The following is a 25,998-nucleotide window of genomic DNA, read 5'->3' as shown; positions in this document are numbered from 1 at the left end:
ACCGTGGTCATGAATTGACCTTTCTGGATGGAAGGAAGAATTGTTCGAATGGTTTCCATTTTGAACGATGGAACCTTGAGAAACTTGTTTAGGATCTTGAGATCTAAAATTGGTCTGAATGTTCCCTCTTTTTTGGGAACTACGAACAGATTGGAGTAGAACCCCATCCCTTGTTCTCCTAATGGAACAGGATGAATCACTCCCATTTTTAACAGGTCTTCTACACAATGTAAGAATGCCTGTTTTTTTATGAGGTCTGAAGACAATTGAGACCTGTGGAACCTCCCCCTTGGGGGAAGCCCCTTGAATTCCAGAAGATAACCTTGGGAGACTATTTCTAGTGCCCAAGGATCCAGAACATCTCTTGCCCAAGCCTGAGCGAAGAGAGAGAGTCTGCCCCCCACCAGATCCGGTCCCGGATCGGGGGCCAACATCTCATGCTGTCTTGGTAGCAGTGGCAGGTTTCTTGGCCTGCTTTCCTTTGTTCCAGCCTTGCATTGGCCTCCAGGCTGGCTTGGCTTGAGAAGTATTACCCTCTTGCTTAGAGGACGTAGCACTTGGGGCCGGTCCGTTTCTGCGAAAGGGACGAAAATTAGGTTTATTTTTGGCTTTGAAAGACCTATCCTGAGGAAGGGCGTGGCCCTTGCCCCCAGTGATAATCTCTTTCAAGTCAGGGCCAAACAGCGTTTTCCCCTTGAAAGGAATGTTAAGCAATTTGTTCTTGGAAGACGCATCCGCTGACCAAGATTTTAGCCAAAGCGCTCTGCGCGCCACAATAGCAAAACCAGAATTTTTCGCCGCTAACCTAGCCAATTGCAAAGTGGCGTCTAGGGTGAAAGAATTAGCCAATTTGAGAGCATGAATTCTGTCCATAATCTCCTCATAAGAAGAAGAATTATTATTGAGCGCCTTTTCTAGTTCATCGAACCAGAAACACGCTGCTGTAGTGACAGGAACAATGCATGAAATTGGCTGTAGAAGGTAACCTTGCTGAACAAACATCTTTTTAAGCAAACCCTCTAATTTTTTATCCATAGGATCTTTGAAAGCACAACTATCTTCTATGGGTATAGTGGTGCGTTTGTTTAGAGTAGAAACCGCCCCCTCGACCTTGGGGACTGTCTGCCATAAGTCCTTTCTGGGGTCGACCATAGGAAACAATTTCTTAAATATGGGGGGAGGGACGAAAGGTATACCGGGCCTATCCCATTCTTTATTTACAATGTCCGCCACCCGCTTGGGTATAGGAAAAGCTTCGGGGGGCCCCGGGACCTCTAGGAACTTGTCCATTTTACATAATTTCTCTGGAATGACCAAATTCTCACAATCATCCAGAGTAGATAACACCTCCTTAAGCAGAGCGCGGAGATGTTCCAATTTAAATTTAAATGTAACCACATCAGGTTCAGCTTGTTGAGAAATTTTCCCTGAATCTGAAATTTCTCCCTCAGACAAAACCTCCCTGGCCCCCTCAGACTGGTGTAGGGGCACTTCAGAACCAATATCATCAGCGTCCTCATGCTCTTCAGTATTTTCTAAAACAGAGCAGTCGCGCTTTCGCTGATAAGTGGGCATTTTGGCTAAAATGTTTTTGATAGAATTATCCATTACAGCCGTTAATTGTTGCATAGTAAGGAGTATTGGCGCGCTAGATGTACTAGGGGCCTCCTGTGGGGGCAAGACTGGTGTAGACGAAGGAGGGGATGATGCAGTACCATGCTTACTCCCCTCACTTGAGGAATCATCTTGGGCATCATTTTCTCTAAATTTTGTGTCACATAAATCACATCTATTTAAATGAGAAGGAACCTTGGCTTCCCCACATACAGAACACAGTCTATCTGGTAGTTCAGACATGTTAAACAGGCATAAACTTGATAACAAAGTACAAAAAACGTTTTAAAATAAAACCGTTACTGTCACTTTAAATTTTAAACTGAACACACTTTATTACTGCATATGCGAAAAAGTATGAAGGAATTGTTCAAAATTCACCAAAATTTCACCACAGAGTCTTAAAGCCTTAAAAGTATTGCACACCAAATTTGGAAGCTTTAACCCTTAAAATAACGGAACCGGAGCCGTTTTTATATTTAACCCCTTTACAGTCCCTGGTATCTGCTTTGCTGAGACCCAACCAAGCCCAAAGGGGAATACGATACCAAATGACGCCTTCAGAAAGTCTTTTCTATGTATCAGAGCTCCTCACACATGCATCTGCATGTCATGCTTCCCAAAAACAAGTGCGCAATAGAGGCGCGAAAATGAGACTCTGCCTATGATTAGGGAAAGCCCCTAGAGAATAAGGTGTCCAATACAGTGCCTGCCGGTTATTTTACATAGTTCCCAAGATTAAAATAATTCCTCAAGGCTATGGAGTATAAAATATGCTTATATATAAATCGTTTTAGCCCAGAAAATGTCTACAGTCTTAAAAGCCCTTGTGAAGCCCTTTTTTTTTCTTCTCTTCATGTAATAAAAATGGCTTACCGGATCCCATAGGGAAAATGACAGCTTCCAGCATTACATCGTCTTGTTAGAAATGTGTCATACCTCAAGCAGCAAAAGTCTGCTCCCTGTTTCCCCCAACTGAAGTTAATTCCTCTCAACAGTCCTGTGTGGAAACAGCCATCGATTTTAGTAACGGTTGCTAAAATCATTTTCCTCTTACAAACAGAAATCTTCATCTCTTTTCTGTTTCAGAGTAAATAGTACATACCAGCACTATTTTAAAATAACAAACTCTTGATTGAATAATAAAAACTACAGTTAAACACTAAAAAACTCTAAGCCATCTCCGTGGAGATGTTGCCTGTACAACGGCAAAGAGAATGACTGGGGTAGGCGGAGCCTAGGAGGGATCATGTGACCAGCTTTGCTGGGCTCTTTGCCATTTCCTGTTGGGGAGGAGAATATCCCACAAGTAAGGATGACGCCGTGGACCGGACACACCTATGTTGGAGAAATTAGACTTATTCTTGGCCTTGAAAGGCCTATCTTGTGGGAGGGCGTGGCCCTTTCCCCCAGTGATGTCTGAGATAATCTCTTTTAATTCTGGTCCAAAGAGAGTTTTACCCTTGAAGGGGATGTTAAGCAATTTTGTCTTGGATGATACATCCGCTGACCAAGACTTTAGCCAAAGCGCTCTGCGCGCCACAATTGCAAACCCTGAATTTTTCGCCGCTAATCTAGCTAATTGCAAAGCGGCATCTAAAATAAAAGAGTTAGCCAACTTAAGTGCATGAACTCTGTCCATAACCTCCTAATATGGAGTCTCTCTACTGAGCGACTTTTCTAGTTCCTCGAACCAGAACCAGGCTGCTGTAGTGACAGGAACAATGCACAAAATGGGTTGTAGAAGGTAACCTTGCTGTACAAAAATCTTTTTAAGCAAACCTTCCAATTTTTTATCCATAGGATCTTTGAAAGCACAACTATCTTCGATAGGAATAGTAGTGCGCTTGTTTAGAGTAGAAACTGCCCCCTCGACCTTAGGAACTGTCTGCCATAAGTCCTTTCTGGGGTCGACCATAGGAAATAATTTCTTAAATATAGGAGGGGGCACAAAAGGTATGCCGGGCTTCTCCCACTCCTTATTCACTATGTCCGCCACCCGCTTGGGTATAGGAAAAGCGTCGGGGTGCACCGGAACCTCTAGGAACTTGTCCATCTTGCATAACTTTTCTGGAATGACCAAGTTGTCACAATCATCCAGAGTAGATAACACCTCCTTAAGCAGTGCGCGGAGATGTTCTAATTTAAATTTAAATGTCACAACATCAGGTTCAGCCTGTTGAGAAATTTTTCCTGAATCTGAAATTTCCCCATCTAAACACCACATACTCTTAACCATCTCCGTGGAGATGTTGCCTGTGCAACGGCAAAGAGAATGACTGGGGTGGGCGGAGCCTAGGAGGGACTATATGGCCAGCTTTGCTGGGACTCTTTGCCATTTCCTGTTGGGGAAGAGATATTCCCACAAGTAAGGATGACGCCGTGGACCGGACACACCAATGTTGGAGAAAATACTTACCGAAAGACACCCATCCACATATAGCAGATAGCCAAACCAGTACAGAAACAGTTATCAGTAGAGGTAATCGAATATGAGAGTATATCGTCGATCTGAATAAGGGAGGTAGGAGATGAATCTCTATGACCGATAACAGAGAACCAATGAAATAGATCTCCCGCAAGGAAAACCATTGCATTCAATAGGTGATACTCCCTTCACATCCCTCTGACATTCACTGTACTCTAAGAGGAATCAGGCTTCAAAATGCTGAGAAGCGCATATCAACGTAGAATCTAAGCACAAACTTACTTCACCACCTCCATAGGAGGCAAAGTTTGTAAAAACTGAATTGTGGGTGTGGTGAGGGGTGTATTTATAGGCATTTTGAGGTATGGGAAACTTTGCCCCTCCTGGTAGGATTGTATATCCCATACGTCACTAGCTCATGGACTCTTGCCAATTACATGAAAGAAACACTTTTTCCATAGTATAGCTGCTCCCCCCTCAATACCCTCCCCCCTCCTTGATCCCTTTCACAACATTGATTCCCCCTCTCTCTCCCACCTTCCCTTACACTTGCTGTCATGCTGTGTTTTGAAGCTGGAGCCTGCCCACCCCTTTGCACACTCCTGGAACTCAGATCCCCACTGGCCTGAACTGCTCCAGCGATAGGCCGCCTACCCGCCTCCTTCGTATCCCTCCTACGCCACCAACGATTGGCACCATCGCTGGCTGATGCAGAGAGGGCCACAGAGTGGCTCTCTCTGCATCAGATGCTTTAAAAAAGGGTATTGAAGGATGCCTCAATATCAAGGCATCACTGCAATACCCTGAAAGCGGCTGGAAGCGATCACAATCGATTCCAGTGCTTGAAAATCCTTAGGACGTGCAGGGTACATCCTTGGTCATTAACAACAGTTTTGTGTAGGATGTACCCTGGACGTCCTTGGTCATTAAGGGGTTAAACTAAAATAAAAAGGACAGCTTTTTAATATTTTGATTTAGAACCTGTAACCAAATTATATTACAAAATAAACAAATATTTAAGATTAGAGAAAAAAAAAACCACACAAACACACAGTATTTCTAGGTCGGATATTGGTTTAGTTTTTGTACATTTAATTTTCATAATAGTAAATTACATGTTTGTGCTATATATATATATATATATATATATCAATTGTATGTTTGAATAAAAGGGACGAGAACAGAAAATGTACATAACACAAACTAATCAGGTTAAAAGAAACAAATTTTACATAAATTTTACTAACAGAAAAAGAACCTAGAAATTAACACATTACTGAAATTTTTTCGCTCGTATCCCTGGATCATACTCTACACTGAGAGCATATCCCCCAGGGTTAATGAATATTGCTGACCACTTCAAAAGTGGCAGTGTCTAGAGCAGACATCCTCAAACTTGGCCCTCCAGAGATTTTGGAATTACATTTCCCATGATGCTAAGCCAGCTGATATGATGGCTGAGCATCATGAGAAATGTAGTTCCAAAACCTCTGGAGGGTCAAGTTTGAGAATATCTGGTCTAGAGTGAATTTACAGAAATGAGCTAGGGAGACAATAGATAAAAAAGAACAAAAATCTTCCTTCTATACTTTGCTGAGACATACTGCCTAACATCAAGTTTGTAATGAGAGACAGAGGTATGATAAACCTCCTGAAAATCTCTATGGAAGTGGAATCTGCCTGAAATGCCAAGGATTTTAAAAAAAGAACTGGTGGAGAGTGCCCTGAGAACATCTGGAACAGAAAAATATTTTTCCTTTTTAGATCTAGAAACAAGTTAACTATACAGCTGCCCTAAGGCAGAACATGCTGTATTCTGAGGTGTCATCATGTCTGCAGAAAGAATGGGACACATGCAGGAACTGTTAGAGCTTTTGCTTTGCAGTTCTGCTTGACATCATGCTGTTCTCTTAAAATATTGCTGTGCTCTGGCATCACTGTGTAAGTTTTCCTTAAAGGGACAGTAAAGTCATAATTAGATATTCATGATTTAAACAGAGCATACAATTTTAAACAACTTTTCAATTTAATTCTATAATTTAATTTGTTTTCTTTTCTTGTTATCCTTTGCTGAAAGGTTTATCTAGGTAAGCTCAGGAGCAGCAAACCACCTAGGTTCTAGCTGCTGATTGGTGGCAGCATATATACACCGATTGTCATTGGCTCACCCATGTGTTCAGTTAGTAACCAGTAGTGCATTGCTGCTCCTTCAACAAATAATACCAAAATAATTAAACAAATTTGATACTAGACGTAAACTGGAAAGTTGTTTAAAATTGTATGTTCTACCTAAATCATGAAAGAACAAATTTGGGTTTCATGTCCCTTTAACACAATGTAGCCAGAGCAAAGCACTGTTTGAAGAGAACACATTGCAACTGAGCTGGCACTTTAGTGCGACTTGCCTCATTTAAAATTTCATTTTATTTCAAAATGACCTGCAGAAAAAAAATAAAACAATGTAAACATAAATCTCATTGCAGAAAGTTAAAAAATGTTCTGCTTCTATGTACAGCTGGATAAGGTGTTGTAACTAGAGATACACCTTGATGAGGTCTATGTGGAATAACAATCTATTTGTCTTTCCATAGTGCACTTCAAATAATCGGTAAACATCTAAATAATGCAGTTTGTAGAGAGACTTTAGGAGAAAACTCTGAAACTGTTTTAAGTACCATTCTATCCTGATTGAATGACAGGGGAATATTTTCAGCAGACAGTGCCTTTTTTAGCTGCTGTGCCAGTAACCAAAAAAGACAGTGTTTAGTGGAAGGTGCATCTAATAAAGCATTCAGTACTAGCGGTAGATTCAAGGTTGGAATCAGTGGTCAATATGTAGGAAACATAAGAGTGAATGCTTTAAAAAAAAAAAAAAAAAAAAAAAAAGGGAAATTAACAGTTTGTGTGCTCATCTGACACTGGTAACAGCTGAAATAGCAAAGAGCTGTAGCTTTAGAGTTAGTTGGCTAAGAACCTGTTCAATCTATCAAAAGTTATATTGTACAAACAAATCTGTAAAAATTGTGTTATTTACACAATACTCTTAGTTCCCTTAATAGATTAAATATGCCATTTTTAACAGGCTATTGTGATATAGTAAGGCTGTTATTGGGATCAGGTATCCAAAATGTGGATGAGGATGGATGTCCGGACTTCAGAAACTGTGAGTGGATCTTCGGTGGTTAGTGATAGTTTTTTTTTTTCTTTAAATCTTTTTGGGTGGGTTTTATTTTTAGATTAGGGTTTGGGCTTTAGGTAAAAGAGCTGAATGTCCTTTTAAGGGCAATGCCCATACAAATGCCCTTTTCAGGGCAATGGGTAGCTTAGGTTTTTTTTTAGAGTTAGGTTTTTTATTTTGGGGGGTTGGTTGGGTGGTGAGTTTTACTGTTTGGGGGTCTTTGTATTTTCTTCCAGGTAAAATAGCTGATTTCTTTAGGGCAATGCCCTACAAAGTGCCCTTTTAAGGGCTATTGGTAGCTTATTGTAGGCTAGGTTTTTTTTATTTTGGGGGGCCTTTGATATTTTTATAGGGCTAATAGATTAGGTGTAATTGTTTTTATTTTTGATAATTTCATTTGTTATTTTTCATAATTTAGTGTTTGTTATTTTTCATAATTTAGTATTTTTTATTTTTGTAATGTTAGACTTCATTTTTTTAGTAGTGTGTAATTTAGTTTTTTTAATTGGTAGTTATTTTAATTTTAGTATAATAGTTTAGTATAATAGTTATGTTAGGTTAATTTATAGTTTAAGCTTAGGTTTTTTTTTATTTCACAGATAAGTTTTTATTTATTTGAAGAGAGGGGTATTGTAATTTTAATATAAAGTTAGGGGGTTGTTAGGTTTAGGGGTTAATAGTTTAATTTAGTTTTTTTGCACGGTGGGGGGTTGGCGGTTTACGGGTTAATAGGTTTACTTAGTGACAGTGATGTGGGAGGCCAGAGGTTTATAAATTTATTATAGTGGCGGCGTTGTCAGGGAGCGGCGGAATATGGGTTAATAACTTTTATTAGTGGTGGCGATATCGGGGAAGCGGCGGAATAGAAGTTAATAACTTTTATTAGTGGCAGCGATGTCGGCAAACGGCGGAATAGGGGTTAATAACTTATTAGTGACGACGATGTCAGGAGCGGCAGATTAGGGGTTAATAACTTTATTTAGGTGTTGGAGATGTCGGGGGCGGCGGATTAGGGGTGTTTAGCCTTGGGGTTTATGTTAGGGAGTTAGGTTTAAACGTAACTTTTTTCCCCCATAGACATCAATGGGGTTGCGTTACGGCAATCGTTATTCCACACTTCAGGTGTTAGTTTTTTTTCTAACACTCTCTCCCTATTGATGCCTATGGGGGAAAGCGTGCACGAGCACGTCAAAGCAGCCCTTGGATTTTGTGTGGTATGGAGCTTATCGCCACCATATCGCACGCACAAGGAGGCTTTTCAGAAACTTGTAATGGCAGCGCTATGGAGAGTGAAATAACGCAACTTTTGATTGGTTCAGCCAATCGGATTGAACTTGAATCTGATTGGCTGATTCAATCAGCCAATCAGATTTTTCTACCTTAATTTTAATTCCAAGATGGCGTCCGTCGAATTCCGATTGGCTGATGGATTCTATCAGCCAATCGGAATTCGACGGACGCCATCTTGGATGACGTCATTTAAAGGAACCTCATTCGTCGGGAAGTCGTCGTGCTGGATGGATGTTCCGCGTCGGAGGAGCGAAGAAAGAAGATGCCGCTTGGAAGAAAACTTCGCCCCGATGGAGGACCTCTTCTTTGCCGCTTGAGTGAAGACTTCTTCTCTGCCGCTTGATTGAAGACATCGCCCGGATCGGATGAAAAGTTCTGCCCTGCTGGGTGAAGACAAGGTAGGGAGATCTCCAGGGGGTAGTGTTAGGTTTTTTTAAGGGGGGTTTGGGTGGGTTTAGAATAGGGGTATGTGGGTGGTAGGTTGTAATGTTGGGGGGTGGTATTGTGTTTTTTTTACAGGCAAAAGAGCTGATTTCTTTGGGGCATGCCCCGCAAAAGGCCCTTTTTTAAGGGCTGGTAAGGTAATAGAGCTGTTAACTTTTTAAATTTAGAATAGGGTAGGGAATTTTTTTTATTTTGGGGGGCTTTATTATTTTATTAGGGGGCTTAGAATAGGTGTAATTAGCTTAAAAATCTTGTAATCTTTTTTTATTTTTTGTAATTTAGTGTGTTTTTTTTTTAATTTAGTTTAGTTTATTTAATTGTAGTTTAGTTTAGATATTTGTAGTTTATTTAATTTATTGATAGTGTAGGTGTATTTGTAACTTAGGTTAGGATTTATTTTACAGGTAAATTGGTAATTATTTTAACTAGGTAGCTATTAAATATTTATTAACTATTTAATAGCTATTGTACCTAGTTAAAATAAATACCAAGTTACCTGTAAAATAAATATAAACCCTAAAATAGCTACAATGTAATTATTAATTATATTGTAGCTATCTTAGGGTTTATTTTATAGGTAAGTATTTAGATTTAAATAGGAATATTTTAATTAATAATATTAATATTAATTAGATTTATTTTAATAAGAATTTAGTTAGGGATGTTAGAGTTAGATAGGGCTATTATACTTAATATATATATCATATAATAACGATATTAACCCTAATATAATTAGGGTTAATACAGTTAATATATATAATAACTATATTAACCCTAATATAATTAGGGTTAATATAGTTAATATAGCTGGCGGCGGTGTAGGGGGATTAGATTAGGGGTTAATCTATTTAATATAGGTGGCGGCGGTGTAGGGGGATTATATTAGGGGTTAATACATTTATTATAGGTGGCGGCGGTGTAGGGTATTAGATTAGGGGGTAATACATTTATTATAGGTGGCGGCGGTGTAGGGGGATTTAGAATATAGGCAAAAGAGCTGATTTCTTTGTGAAAATGCCCCGCAAAAAGCCCTTTTAAGGGCTGGTAAAAGAGCTGAATTCTTTGGGGCATGCCCCGCAAAAAGCCCTTTTAAGGGCTGGCAATAGAGCTGTTACTTTGGGGCAATGTCACGCAAAAGGCCCTTTTAAGGGCTGGTAATAGAGGTGAATACTTTAGGGGGATTAGATTAGGGGTTAATGTATTTAATATAGCTGGCGGCGGTGTAGGGGGATTAGATTAGGGGTTAATTAATTTAATATAGCTGGCGGCGGTGTAGGTGGATTAGATTAGGGGTTAATACATTTAATATAGCTGGCGGCGGGGTAGGAGCTCACATTAGGGGGTAGTTTAATGTAGCTGGCGGCGGTGTAAGGGGCTCACATTAGGGGGTAGTTTAATGTAGCTGGCGGCGGTGTAAGGGGCTCACATTAGGGGGTAGTTTAATGTAGCTGGCGGCGGTGTAGGGGGATTAGATTAGGGGTTAATACATTTAATATACCTGGCGGCGGGGTAGGAGCTCACATTAGGGGGTAGTTTAATGTAGCTGGCGGCGGTGTAAGGGGCTCACATTAGGGGGTAGTTTAATGTAGCTGGCGGCGGTGTAAGGGGCTCACATTAGGAGGTAGTTTAATATAGCTGGCGGCAGGGTAGGAGCTCACATTAGGGGGTATGTAATGTAGCTGGCGACGGTGTAGGGGAATCACATTAGGGGGTTATACTTTTAATGTAGGTGGCGGCGGGGTCCGGGAGCGGCGGTTTAGGGGTTAAATACTTTATTAGGGATTGCGGCGGGGGATCGCGGTTGACAGGTAGATAGACATTCCGCATGCGTTAGGTTTCATTTAGCAGTTTGCGGTTGACAGGTACATTGCGCATGCGTAAGGTTTTATTTAGCAGCTTCTGCGGGCGACGCTGTATATTGGATTGAGGCCCAGATCGTTAGACGGTGATACTGTGTGTGTAACCGTCTGTAACAAGCATCTGCTAGTGCCGGCAGAAGGTGTGGGCGGTCCAGCAGTGGAGGGGGTAGGGAGTAGGATGGCCATACACTACAGAAAAAAATAAAGGGGAAGGGAGAAATGGGAAGCTACATCACAGAAAAAATGTAAGGTGGGGAGGTTGGGGGTGCCTAACCAATGATTGCTGGGAGGGGGGGGGGGGGGAGACCACCACACTACAGAAAATAAAAAATATAAAATAAAAATATATATTAAGGTATTTTATAGGTACTGGCAGACAGCTGCCAGTACCTAAGATGGCAGACATAGTTAGAGGGGGAGGGTTAGAGAGCTACCTTAAAAACGTAATATTGGCAGACTGTCTGCCAGTACCTAAGATGGTGGTTACCAGAGGGGGGTGAGGTAGGAAAGAACTGTTGGGAGGGATTAGGGGGTGTGAGGTGAGGTGGAAGGGTAATCTCTACACTAAAGCTAAAATAAACCTTACAAGTTACCTGATGAACCCCATCACTGCCGGTGTCCTGTCAGATCAGCCAATTCATCAGATTAGCCAATCACGTCACTTCCAGTTACGTGGAATCAGATGTCTGACCACAAATTCACTCACTGCGCTAGCGCTCCACAGTGTCCCCGCATTCCTGAGCATGTCACCACATTTCAATCACTGCTCGTTACTGTGCTGTTAATCAGACATATGTATGCTGCACTGTAATTCCCCCATCTTCACTATCTTTTTTGCCTCTGATTGGGGGGTTCTAAGGGTGGATGCCAGAGGATCCGGCGGAAACCCCCAGGTGGAGGCCAAAAAGATAGTGAAGATGGGGGAATTACAGTGCAGCATATATATGTCTGATTAACAATGCATACAATGGAAGCAGCAGATCAGTTCCCTTGTCGAGATTTGCTACCTGCAGTGAAGCGCATGCGCAGTGAGTGAATTTGTGTTCAGACAACTGATTTCCCATCACAGGAAGTGACGTGATTGGCTAATCTGACAAAACACCAGTAATAATAGTGGTGCGCAGCTGCAATTAGCGGAATTCTAATTACCAAGAAGCAATGACAAAGCCATGCATGTCTGCTATTTCTGCACAAGTGGTATGTAAATAACTTCAGTGACAAACCCAAAGTTTCTGAAAAATATTTTTTTTATGTGATCACATTTGGCGGTGAAATGGTGGTATGAAATATACCAAAATGAGCATAGATCAGACCTTGGGTTGTCTACTTAAAAATATATATAGTTTTGACAGGTAAATAAAAAGACTCTATTTCTGTTTAAACAGAGTGATAGCAAAAATGCTAAAAATTCTCCGGTATTTTGGGCAAGTTCTTCTCTAAAAGTCCCGGTAAGTGAAGGGGGTTAATGAATACGATCTGTTCACATGTATTTTGGATATCTCTACAGATTCGAACTAAGGTATTGTTTTTTATCATGTTCGCTTTATTATACATGTTATAAAGATAAAGAATGCAATAATAAATTGTTGTATTGTATTCATTATAGATATCAATATGACATGCGTCTGTCTTTTATGATCTTTTTTTCTATATGTTTATAATCTTCTTTTTTGTATTCTTAATTTAAACAAAAAATTCTCACTGCTGAGTATTTTCCCTGGAGAACCAAGTTATAATAATACTAATAATAATACACAAAGAGAGAAGTGCCCTCTCAGGAACGAACAATCATCTCAATAACTTGTTAGCTTGTTCTATGGCGATTCACCACCTTGGTGCAGCTTCTTTCTAGCCCAGTAATGCTTTTCACAGAGTAGAACTTTCCTGTAGCATATCATTCTGATCCTGCCTATCAAGGTCAGTCCAGCATCAAAATATCAGGCAATTCCCCTCCGAACAAAAAACATGGCAACCCCAAACAATCATTTTGGCCTTCATTGCAGTGAGGTGCAGCCATAATTCCTCTAATAATAATAGCTTTCTCTATATAAAATTAGGAAGTGACCAAGATGTAATACAGCCAAGAAAAGCATTGCTGATACCTGGAGTGGAGTCAGTTGAGGGACTCCGATACCTCAGCACGCTTATAAACGTCATTAATCTGGTGTCTTGCAAATTGTGAATACCATTCTGCCAGTATTTAATTCTATTACAATTTATAGTCATTTGATTAACTATATGGCACCCCCTACTGTTATTTCTAGCAAATTATTTTCAAGAACCTGAAGTCCAAGTCAAAATGGGTAAAATATAGACTGTTGTATATGAATTTTTAATTTTCCTTCCAATTCAGTTTTTTTTTTTTAGAAAGTCTGCCCTCTTAATACTCACCATATATTATTGGTATATTTGTGTATTATTATATATATAATAGTATAAGGAACTTAGAACAGAGGCTTGGTTTATCCTCTGGAACAGTAAATCCAAACAGAGAATGTAAACACTTTTTCTCTATGTCACCAAAAGTGCTGAAAATTACAGAGCGGCGGTTTTTAAGGTCTTAGGAACCAAATTTGCAGCCCTTTAAGTAAGCAGGTAGTGCGACACAACCTTATAATGCATATACTTGATTTCATTATTTTGAACAGCTTAGATTAGATTGTATGGTCATTTGGGAGTGAGTGCTCAAATGCTTCTGTCTTGGTTTGTATATTCATATGTTGATTTTTTAGATTGTACCCCCTTGTAGAACACCGAGAAACATGCTAAATCATTAAAAATAAATGAGTTATACTTCTCATTTACAGTTCCTTACCTCAGACATTTCATGCACCAGCAGCAGAGGTATATTAATAGTTGTAATATCATGCGTGCAGCACACCTTGAGAATATTTCTTAAACCCATAATTGCTGGATCACGAGCAGTTATGTTTCCGCTTCTCACGTTGTCATCAACACACAGGTGAAAAACAACATGAATTTCAGAGAGATTGGAATGCCGAGTCACATAGAACTCTCCTGTAAACACAAAAATGTTCTGTTCAGTATATATGATACATTTTTTGAAGGAGCACCAGTGTCCTACTGGGAGCTAGCTGAACACATTGGTTGAGTCAATAACAAGAGGCATATATATATATATAAAGCCACCAATCAGCAGCTAGCTTCTGGTAGTGTATTGTTGATCCTGAATTTACCTAGGTACACTCTTAAAAGGACAGTCAAGTCAAAAATTAAACTTGCATGATTCAGATAGGGCATGCAATTTTAACCCTTTGAGTGCTAATGACGGCTCTGAGCCGTCGCAGAGTTTCCCACTCTGGTGCTAATGACAACTCTGGCTTAGAATATGGCCATATTGTGTGACTAAGATCACACATTTATTTAAAAATTTAAAAGCATACAAGCAAAAAATTTTGCAGCATAAATATAGGTTGTTAATATTGCGTTACAATAATCCCAATTTTATTTTAACAATTTTAAGAATATTTAGCAAGCAGAAATATTTCTTGCAGCATATATAAATATGTTATAAATATGTGAACTTAAGTGTTTGGATGTGCGCCAATACTTGTTGTTTTGTAATTATTTTGGTCACTTTGGCAGCACTCCCACAATATGTGTGCTAATATATAAAATGTTTTTTGGTGTGCATAACCAAACCCCCTTGTTGTTGTATTTCTTAAATAGGGAGCTGACCACATCCCTTTGGTTAAAGCACACCACCCTGCCCAGGTGTGTTCCAGACAATGTGATTGTGGTATATATATATATAAAGCTAGAGAGTGTCATTCTGTGCAGTCATGATTTGAGGCATAGTACTGCAGTGTTTGAATTCTGTATTTGATTATTAGAATCGAATGATATAGCCCAGCAAAGCTAAACTGATTAGTGTTAGGACCAGTCTATTTTGGGACACCTTGTAAGTGGTGACTGGCTTAGCAGAATATGGCCATATTGTGTGACTAAGATCCCAACTTTATTTAAAAATTTAAAAGCATACAGGCAAAAAATTTTGCAGCATAAATATATGTTAATAATATTGCGTGACAATGATCCCAATATTTAGCAAGCAAAATATTTTTTGCAGCATATATAAATGTTATAAATATGTGGATTTAAGTGTTTGAATGTGCGCCAATACTTGTTGTTTTGTCCCTTTAAAGGGACAGTCAACACCAGAATTTTTGTTGTTTTAAAAGATAAGATAATCCTTTTATTACCAATTCCCAGGTTTTGCATAACCAACACAGTTATAATAATACATATTTTACCTCTGTACTTACCTTGTATCTAAGCATCTGCAAACTGCCCCCTTATTTCAGTTCTTTTGACAGACTTGCAAGTTTAGCCAATCAGTGCTCACACCTCGGTAAATTCACGTGCATAAGCTCAATGTTATCTTTATCAAATAAATAAACTTATGCCCTCTAGTGGTGAAAAACTGTCAAATGGCATTTAGATTAGAGGCAGCCTTCAAGGTCTAAGAAATTAGCATATGAACCTCTTAGGTTTAGCTTTCAACTAAGAATACCAAAAGAACAAAGCAAAATTGGTGTTAAAAGTAAATTGGAAAGTTGTTTAAAATGACATGCCCTATTTGAATCATGAAAGTTTTTTTTGGACTTGACTGTCCCTTTAAGCAAAAGATGCCAAGAGAACTAAGAAATTAGATAATAAATTAGGGAAAGTTGTTTAAAACTGCATGTTCTAACTGTATCATGAAAGTTTCATTCTGACTTTACTAACCCGTTATTTATTGCTTATAAGCCCAGCATTGTAGATGAATGTTTTTACCTTTCAAAACTCATAGCAGCCATGTTTTAGTTCTATAATGCACACATCATGATCAAAACATGTGCAGTAAGTGCCTATAGGCTTTTTTGGGATATCAAATACTGAAGAAGGGATTAATATAATATATTACAAGCTGTCTGGGTTTGATATTTATAATAAAAAAGCTTTAAAAAACAAACAAGAGATCTATAAAACCCCTCCCACCTCACATGTACCTCATTCTAACGTATAGCCAAGCAAAATAAGGTAGCAAAAAAAGCAGTAGCTCTTATTGCTTTTTTCCCTATCTCATAAAAGGAGCAGGGAAAAAAAATGCACTCAAGAAAAAACCAACACCAACAAAACACAGGGTGGAGTCTCGATGACTCTCATCACCATGAAAGAAATGATCAGGTAAGCATGAAAGAAATGATCAGGTAAGCATACATTTTCTGTCATACAGGTGATGAGAATCCACAATCCATTACTCCTGGGAACCAATACTCAAGCTATGGAGTCCACGAGTAATAATATAAAGGGTGGGATTTAAAAACATCTTTTTTTACCAAGAAAATTAAATCTACAACCCCAAAGAAACCTAAAAAGGGCTTAAATCTTATTTTTTAATGCACTTAAAAAATACAATCAAGCAAACATTCTGAAGGGCCTTCCTACCAAAGACTACCTCAGAAGAAGCAAAAACATCAAAACGGTTGAATTTAGTAAAAGTATGCAATGAAGACCAAGTAGGTTTCTTGCAAATTTGATCAACCGAAGCCTCATTCTTGAAAGACCAAGAAGTGGCCACTGACCTTGTAGAATGAGCTGACCTGCCTCCAAATAAGCATTGTGAATCAAAAGTTTCAACCAAGAAGCCAAAGAAACAGCAGAAACTTTCTGAACTTTTCTACTACCAGAAAAATTAACAAAAAAACAAGAAGTCTGTCTAGAACCAAAATAATATTTTAATGCTCTAACAACATCCAAATTATGCAAAGATCTTTCTGAAGCATTCTTGGGATTAGGACACAAAGGAGAAAAAACAATATCTCTGCTGATATTGTCTGACAAAACAACTTTAGACAAAAAGAAAATTTATGCTTATCTGATAAATTTGTTTCTTTTTAGACACGATGAGTTCACGGATCAACTTCATTACTTATGGGATATTCACCTCTTGGTCAGCAGGAGGAGGAAAGAGCACCACAGCAGAGCTGTTAAATAGCTCCTCCCTTCCCTCCCACTCCAGTCATTCGACAGAAGTTAGGAAGAGAAAGGAAAAGCCAAGGTGCAGAGGTGTCTGAAGTTTAAAAAAAATAACAACCTGTCTTAAAAGAACAGGGCGGGCCGTGGACTCATAGTGTGTAAAAAGAAACAAATTTATCAGGTAAGCATATCTATCTATCTATCTATCTATCTATCTATCTATCTATCTATCTATCTATCTATCTGGTACTTATAGAGTGCAAACTAATCACCCGTGAGGGTCTCAAGGCGCTAAGGGAAGGTAGATAGGAGGAAAGGGGGGAGGGGATGGGCGTTCAGTCAAAGAGCCAGGTTTTGAGGTCCTTTCTGAACTTTATAAGGGAGGTGGATTGTCTGAGGTGCAGCGGGAGGGTGTTCCATGTCTTTGCTGCTATGTGGGAGAAGGATCTTCCGCCCGCTGTGGCTTTGCTGATGTGGGGGATGACTGCGAGTGCTTGGTTGGCCGATCGTAGTTGTCTGGCGGGGGTGTAGAAATTTACGCGTGGGTAAGGAGCTTGAAGGCGATTCTCTTGTTGATGGGGAGCCAGTGAAGGTTCCTTAGGTGTTCTGTGATGTGGCATTGGAGGGGGATGCCGAGGATGAGTCTGGCTGAGGCGTTCTGGATACGTTGGAGTCTCTTTTGGAGTTTGATGGTGGAGCCGGCGTAGAGTGCGTTGCCATAGTCCAACCGGCTGCTGACAAGGGCGTGGGTGACTGTTTTCCTGGTTTCGGTAGGGATCCACTTGAAGATTTTTCGTAGCAGGTGGAGGATGTGGAAACATGTTGAGGTGATGGCATTGATTTGTCGGTTCATGGAGAGTGATGAGTCCAGGATGAAGCCTAGATTTTGTGCGTGGTCGGTTGGGGTTGGAGGGTGACCGAGGGCTGTGGGCCACCAGGAGTCATCCCATGCGGATTTATTGGGTCCGAGGAGGAGGACTTCGGTTTTGTCTGTGTTCAGTTTGAGACGGTTGTCATTCATCCAGGCGGCGACTGCTGTCAGGCCTTTGTGGACGTTCTTTTTGGCGGTGGTGGGATCTCGGGTGAGTGAGATGATTAACTGGGTGTCGTCGGCATAGGAGACGATGTTGAGGTTGTGGCGTCGGACGATGGCTGCAAGAGGGGCCATGTAGATTGAAGAGGGTGGGACTCAGCGAAGAGCCTTGAGGTACACCACAGTTGACTGGTGTGGGTTTGGAGGAGAAGAGAGGGAGTCTGACTTTCTGGGTCCTGCCCATGAGGAAGGAGGTGATCCATTCCAGGGCTTTGCTGCGTATGCCGGCATGCATTTTCTTTTCTTTTTAAAGACACAATGAGTCCACGGATCATCTTCATTACTTATGGGATACAATACCCAAGCTAGAGGACACAGATGATACGGGAGGGACAAGAGAGGGAACCTAAACGGAAGGCACCACTGCTTGAAGAACCTTTCTCCCAAAAGCGGCCTCAGCCAAAGCAAAAGTATCAAATTTGTAAAATTTAGAAAAAGTGTGAAGAGAGGACCAAGCTGCAGCCTTGCAAATCTGTTCTACAGAAGCTTCATTTTTGAATGCCCATGAAGAAGCAACAGCCCTAGTGGAATGAGCCGTAACCCTCTCAGGAGGCTGCTGTCCAGCAGGCTCATATGCAAAGCGGATGATACTCTTCAGCCAAAAAGAAAGAGAGGTAGCCGTAGCTTTCTGACCCCTACGTTTTCCAGAGAAAATTACAAACAAAGAAGAGGACTGACGAAAGTCCTTAGTCGCGTGTAAGTAAAATTTTAAAGCACGGACCACGTCCAAATTGTGCAGAAGGCGTTCTTTTTGAGAAGAAGGATTAGGACACAAGGAAGGATCAACAATCTCCTGATTAATGTTTCTGTCTGAAACAACCTTAGGAAGAAAACCTAGTTTAGTCCGTAAAACTGCCTTATGTGAATGGAAAATAAGATAAGGCGAAGTGTATTGCAACGCCGAGAGCTCAGACACTCTACGAGCTGAAGAAATAGCAACAAGAAATAAAACTTTCCAAGATAACTAGTTAATATTTAAGGAATGCATAGGCTCAAACGGAGCCCCTTGAAGAACTTTGAGAACTAAATTCAGACTCCATGGAGGAGTAACTGGTTTGAACACAGGCCTGATCCTAACCAAGGCCTGACAAAATGATTGTACATCTGGGACATCTGCCAGACGTTTGTGTAACAAAATAGATAAGGCAAAGATTTGACCCTTTAGGGAACTTGTCGACAAACCCTTCTCCAAACCCTCTTGGAGAAAGGACAAAATTCTGGGAATCCTAACTCTACTCCATGAGTAGCCCTTGGATTCACACCAACAGAGATATTTACGCCATATCTTATGGTAAATTTTTCTAGTTACAGGCTTATGAGCCTGAATCATGGTCTCTATGACCGAATCAGAACACCCCCGCTTGGATAGGATTAAGCGTTCAATCTCCAAGCAGTCAGCTTCAGAGAAACTAAATTTGGGTGAAGGAAGGGCCCTTGAATGAGAAGGTCCTTCCTCAACGGAACTCTCCAAGGTGGCAGGGATGACATGTCCACTAGATCTGCATACCAAATACTGTGAGGCCAAACAGGTGCAATGAAGATCACCGGTGCCCTCTCTTGCTTGATTCGAGCAATGACCCGAGGAAGAAGCGCAAACAGAGGGAATAGTTATGCAAGATTGAAGGACCAAGGAACCGCCAGAGCATCTATCAGTTCCGCCTGGGGATCCCTGGACCTCGACCCGTATCTCGGGAGCTTGGAATTCTGACGAGATGCCATGAGATCCAACTCCGGCCGACCCCATTTGAGAATCAGGTTGGAGAACACCTCCGGATGCAGTTCCCACTCTCCCGGATGAAATGTCTGCCTGCTCAGAAAGTCTGCCTCCCAGTTGTCCACCTCTTGGATGTGGATCGCTGACAGATGGCAAGAGTGAGTCTCCGCCCACCGGATTATCTTGGCTACCTAGGTCATCGCTAAGGAACTCCTCGTTCCTCCCTGATGATTGATGTAAGCCACTAACGTGATGTTGTCTGTCTGGAATCTGATAAATTGGGCCGAAGCCAAATAAGGCCAGGCCATAAGAGCATTGAAGATCACTGTTCCTGTTTATAGGAAGAACAGACTATGCCTCAGTCCACACTCCCTGAGCCTTTAGGAAACCCCAGACAGCGCCCCACCCTAAAAGGCTGGCATTTGTTGTCACAATCACCCAGGAAGGTCTGCAAAAGCAGGTTCCCTGGGATAGATGATCCAGAGACAACCACCATTGAAGAGAGTCCCTCGTCTCCTGTTCCAGGGTTATTCGAGGAGACAAATCTGCATAATCTCCATTCCATTGCCTGAGCATGTTTAACTGCAGAGGCCTGAGGTGAAATTGAGCAAACGGTATGATGTTCATTGCTGCCACCATCAGTCCGATTACTTCATTGCATTGAGCCACTGACGGCCAAGGATTGGACTGAAGGGCTCGACAGGTATCTAGAATCTTTGATTTCCTGATCTCTGTCAGAAAAATCCTCATAGATATAGAATCGATTAGAGTTCCCAAGAAAGTCACCCTTGTCTTCGGGATTAAGGAACTCTTTTCCAGATTTACCTTCCATCCATGAGTTCTCAGGAAGTATAGCACAATGTCGGTATGAGACCTTGCTTGTTGACAAGATGGTGCCTGAATTAGAATATCGTCCAGATAAGGCGCCACCGCAACGCCCCGTGGTCTTAGAACCGCCAGCAGAGACCCCAGAACCTTTGTGAAAATCCTGGGTGCCGTGGCCAGACCGAAAGGAAGAGCCACGAACTGAAAGTGTTTGTCCAGAAAGGCAAACCTTAGGAACTTGTGTTGATCTCTGTGGATAGGAACATGTAGATATGCATACTTTAAGTCCACTGTCGTCATAAATTGACCCTCCTGGATCAATGGAAGAATGGTACGAATAGTTTCCATCTTGAATGATGGGACTCTGAGAAACTTGTTTAGACTCTTGAGGTCTAAGATAGGTCTGAAAGTTCCCTCCTTTTTGGGAACTACAAACAGATTTGAATAAAAACCCTGCCCCGTGTTTCTGTACAGGAACGGGAACAATTACTCCCAGGGAGGAGAGGTCTCTTATACAATGTAAGAACGTCTCTCTTTTAATCTGGTTTGTAGATAATCTTGAAAGAAGAAATCTTCCTGGGGGAGGAACATTTTTGAACTCCAGTTTGTTACTCTGAGACACTATTTCTATAGCCCAGGGATCCTGAATGTCCCGCACCCAAGCCTGAACGAAGAAAGAAAGTCTGCCCCCTACCAGATCCGGTCCCGGATGCTGTTTTGGATTCAACAGCAGGCTTCTTGGATTGTTTACCCTTGTTCCAAGACTGGTTTGGTCTGATATCAGAGATAATTTCCTTCAGGCCAGGTCCAAACAAGGTCTTTCCCTTGTAAGGAATTGCTAGAAGCTTAGACTTGGATGACACGTCCGCAGACCAAGGTTTTAACCATAAGGCTCTGCGGGCTAGGATAGAAAATCCTGAACTCTTAGCTGCCAATTTAGTAATTTGCAGAGAATCAGCCGTAATAAAAGCATTGGCTAACTTCAGAGCTTTTATCCTATCTTGGATCTCCTCTTAGGAAGTCTCAGTCTTGAGAGACTCTGACAGAGCATCAAACCAATAAGCTGCTGCACTAGTGACAGTAGCAATGCACGCAGCCGGCTGTAAAAGCAGACCCTGGTGAACATAAATCTTTTTAAGTAGACCCTCTAACTTCTTGTCCATGGGATATTTAAAAGCACAATTATCCTCAATGGGAAGAGGATTGTTCGCTTGGCTAAGGTGGAAATAGCCCCTTCCACCTTAGGGACCGTCTGCCAAGCTTCCCTGACAGCATCAGCTATAGACAACACCTTTTTGAAAATAGGAGAAGGAGAGAAGGGAATACCTGGTCTCTCCCATTGCTTGGAAACAATCTCCAAAGCTCGTTTCGGCACTGTAAAAACATCTAAGAGGGAACTTCAAAATATCTATCCAATTTACTCGACTTCACAGGAGCGACCACTATGGTAGAATCACAGTCTTCTAAAGTAACTAAAACCTCCCTGACTAACAGACGGAGGTGTTCTAGTTTAAACCTGAAAGATACAACCTCTGAATCAGTCAATGGCAATGAACTTTCAGAGTCTGAAATTTCACCTTCCGATAGAACTTCAATACCCTCCATCTAAGTTCCCTGGGAGGGTACTTCCGAGATTGCCACCATGGCATCAGAAACCTCACTGATCGCATGGTTGTCTTTCCTCTTACGTTTGCCTTGTAGCATAGGAAAAGCAGACAACGCATCAGAAATTGTGAAGGACATAAGAGTAGCTATGTCCTATAAAGTAACTTCAGCAGGCGCTAGAGCAGAAGTACAGGGCACTGCGAGAGCAGGCATTAAAGTTTGGGACGCTTGGGGAGAAAGCTGCGGCATACTTTGAATCTCGTCAGAATTGAAAAATTTTGTGCATGAAAAATCTTTTCTCTATAACTTAAAGCCCTCTCAATACATGAGGGACAAAAAGGAATTGGTGGTTCCACATTGGCATCCAAACACATAGAGCAAGTAAAATTTTGTACAGCTCCTATGTCCATGTTGAAGAACAGTAGAACAATAATGCAATAAAACTTTGCCTTTATACAAAAAAAATTATTACAAAAAAACTGTTTCTGGCCCTTTAGATTTTAAAAATAAGACATTTTTTCTGAAGGTAGAAAATAGGACGCCAAAATAAACAACAGATGTTAAACCGATTAATATAGCTCAAGTAATATTAAATGTCTAAAAAAACGATACTGTGGCTTTAAAATTTTAAATGGCAACTATTTTCCTTGTTAAATAAAATAAGCCTCAGAAACCCCTACGCCTCAGCAGCTCTGCTGAAGCGCCTACCTGCCGCCCGGATTTCCACTGCTATATTCCGATGATCTCCAAACATGCAGCCGATGACAAAGGCTCAATAGTACAACGCAACCGCTTGCTCTGAATTAAAAGACCATACGGTTCTAGTGCGATGCTTCCACTATACCAGAACAGTTCCGTACACCAGGCAAGGGCGAAAACTGCGTGAAAACAGTAGCCCCGCCCATCGTGGGCGTCAGTAACTGCACACAATCAGACCGTTCTAACATAGCAAATAAAAACGATACGCACAAAAAATGTAGCTTAACTCACAGCCCCAGTGCCTGTATTTAAGCTGCCAACATAATCCTCCATACATAGAGAACACAACGTCCCAACACAAAGAGCCCCATATTTGAAAGCTTTAAGTGTTAGACCAATTAAAGTGCCCACTCTCCTCTGAGTCCTTTGGTAATCCCAGGGAAAAAACATAATTTATGCTTACCTGATAAATTCCTTTCTTCTGTAGTGTGATCAGTCCACGGGTCATCATTACTTCTGGGATATTAACTGCTCCCCTACAGGAAGTGCAAGAGGATTCACCCAGCAGAGCTGCATATAGCTCCTCCCCTCTACGTCACTCCCAGTCATTCGACCAAGGACCAACGAGAAAGGAAAAGCCAAGGGTGAAGTGGTGACTGGAGTATAAATTAAAAAATATTTACCTGCCTTAAAAACAGGGCGGGCCGTGGACTGATCACACTACAGAAGAAAGGAATTTATCAGGTAAGCATAAATTATGTTTTCTTCTGTTAAGTGTGATCAGTCCACGGGTCATCATTACTTCTGGGATACCAATACCAAAGCAAAAGTACACGGATGACGGGAGGGATAGGCAGACTCTTTATACAGAAGGAACCACTGCCTGAAGAACCTTTCTCCCAAAAATAGCCTCCGATGAAGCAAAGGTGTCAAATTTGTAAAATTTGGAAAAAGTATGAAGCGAAGACCAAGTTGCAGCCTTGCAAATCTGTTCAACAGAGGCCTCATTCTTGAAGGCCCAAGTGGAAGCCACAGCTCTAGTAGAATGAGCTGTAATTCTTTCAGGGGGCTGCTGTCCAGCAGTCTCATAAGCTAAACGAATTATGCTACGAAGCCAAAAAGAAAGAGAGGTAGCGGAAGCTTTTTGACCTCTCCTCTGCCCAGAGTAAATGACAAACAGAGAAGACGTTTGTCAGAATTCCTTAGTTGCCTGCAAGTAAAATTTTAGAGCCCGGACTACATCCAGGTTGTGCAGTAGACGTTCCTTCTTTGAAGAAGGATTTGGGCATAAAGAAGGAACAACAATCTCTTGATTGATATTCCTGTTAGTAACTACCTTAGGTAAGAACCCAGGTTTAGTACGCAGGACTACCTTATCCGAATGAAAAATCAAATAAGGAGAATCACAATGTAAGGCTGATAATTCAGAGACTCTTCGAGCCGAGGAAATAGCCATTAAAAATAGAACTTTCCAAGATAACAACTTTATATCAATGGAATGAAGGGGTTCAAACGGAACGCCCTGTAAAACATTAAGAACAAGGTTTAAACTCCATTGTGGAGCAACAGTTTTAAACACAGGCTTAATCCTGGCCAAAGCCTGACAAAAAGCCTGGACGTCAGGAACTTCTGACAGACGTTTGTGTAACAGAATGGACAGAGCTGAGATCTGTCCCTTTAATGAACTAGCAGATAAACCCTTTTCTAAACCTTCTTGTAGAAAAGACAATATCCTAGGAATCCTAACCTTACTCCAAGAGTAACCTTTGGATTCACACCAATGTAGGTATTTACGCCATATCTTATGGTAAATCTTTCTGGTAACAGGTTTCCTAGCCTGTATTAAGGTACTAATAACTGACTCAGAAAACCCACGTCTTGATAAAATCAAGCGTTCAATTTCCAAGCAGTCAGCTTCAGAGAAGTTAGATTTTGATGTTTGAAGGGACCCTGTATCAGAAGGTCCTGTTTCAGAGGTAGAGACCAAGGCGGACAGGATGACATGTCCACCAGGTCTGCATACCAAGTCCTGCGTGGCCACGCAGGTGCTATTAGAATCACTGATGCTCTCTCTTGTTTGATTCTGGCTATCAATCGAGGAAGCAACGGGAAGGGTGGAAACACGTAAGCCATCCTGAAGTCCCAAGGTGCTGTCAGAGCATCTATCAGGACTGCTCCTGGATCCCTGGATCTGGACCCGTAACGAGGAAGCATGGCGTTCTGTCGAGACGCCATGAGATCTATCTCTGGTTTGCCCCAACGTCGAAGTATTTGGGCAAAGACCTCCGGATGAAGTTCCCACTCCCCCGGATGAAAAGTCTGACGACTTAAGAAATCCGCCTCCCAGTTCTCCACTCCCGGGATGTGGATTGCTGACAGGTGGCAAGAGTGAGACTCTGCCCAGCGAATTATCTTTGATACTTCCATCATAGCTAGGGAGCTTCTTGTCCCTCCCTGATGGTTGATGTAAGCTACAGTTGTGATGTTGTCCGACTGAAACCTGATGAACCCCCGAGTTGTCAACTGGGGCCAAGCCAGGAGGGCATTGAGAACTGCTCTCAATTCCAGAATGTTTATTGGCAGGAGACTCTCCTCCTGACTCCATAGTCCCTGAGCCTTCAGGGAATTCCAGACGGCACCCCAACCTAGAAGGCTGGCGTCTGTTGTTACAATTGTCCAGTCTGGTCTGCTGAATGGCATCCCCCTGGACAGGTGTGGCCGAGAAAGCCACCATAGAAGAGAATTTCTGGTCTCTTGATCCAGATTCAGAGAAGGGGATAAGTCTGAGTAATCCCCATTCCACTGACCTAGCATGCACAGTTGCAGTGGTCTGAGGTGTAAGCGTGCAAAGGGTACTATGTCCATTGCCGCTACCATTAAGCCGATTACCTCCATACATTGAGCCACTGACGGGTGTTGAATGGAATGAAGAGTGCGGCAAGCACTTTGAAGTCTTGTTAGCCTGTCCTCTGTCAGGTAAATCTTCATTTCTACAGAATCTATAAGAGTCCCCAGGAAGGGAACTCTTGTGAGTGGAACGAGTGAACTTTTCTTTTCGTTCACCTTCCATCCATGTGACCTTAGAAATGCCAGCACTAACTCTGTATGAGATTTGGCAGTTTGAAAGCTTGAAGCTTGTATCAGAATGTCGTCTAGGTATGGAGCTACCGAGATTCCCCGCGGTCTTAGTACCGCCAGAAGAGCACCCAGAACCTTTGTGAAGATTCTTGGCGCTGTAGCCAATCCGAATGGAAGAGCCACAAACTG

At 41.5% G+C, this 25,998-nt stretch overlaps 1 protein-coding gene across 1 annotated transcript in view; it reads right to left on the bottom strand.

Annotated features, from left to right (window-relative positions):
- C6H12orf4 (chromosome 6 C12orf4 homolog) overlaps nt 1-25,998 on the bottom strand; it is a 279,225-nt gene that overhangs the window by 58,736 nt on the left and 194,491 nt on the right. The window contains exon 11 of the mRNA XM_053718742.1: nt 13,629-13,831. Coding sequence (XP_053574717.1) covers nt 13,629-13,831 — 203 coding nt within the window. The remainder of the gene's footprint in view (nt 1-13,628; nt 13,832-25,998) is intronic.

Source organism: Bombina bombina, chromosome 6, assembly GCF_027579735.1.
Source record: "Bombina bombina isolate aBomBom1 chromosome 6, aBomBom1.pri, whole genome shotgun sequence".
In the NCBI taxonomy this organism is placed as follows: domain Eukaryota; kingdom Metazoa; phylum Chordata; class Amphibia; order Anura; family Bombinatoridae; genus Bombina; species Bombina bombina.
The sequence above is the reverse complement of the archived record's forward strand: the minus strand, read 5'-3'. Positions and strand labels throughout refer to the sequence as shown.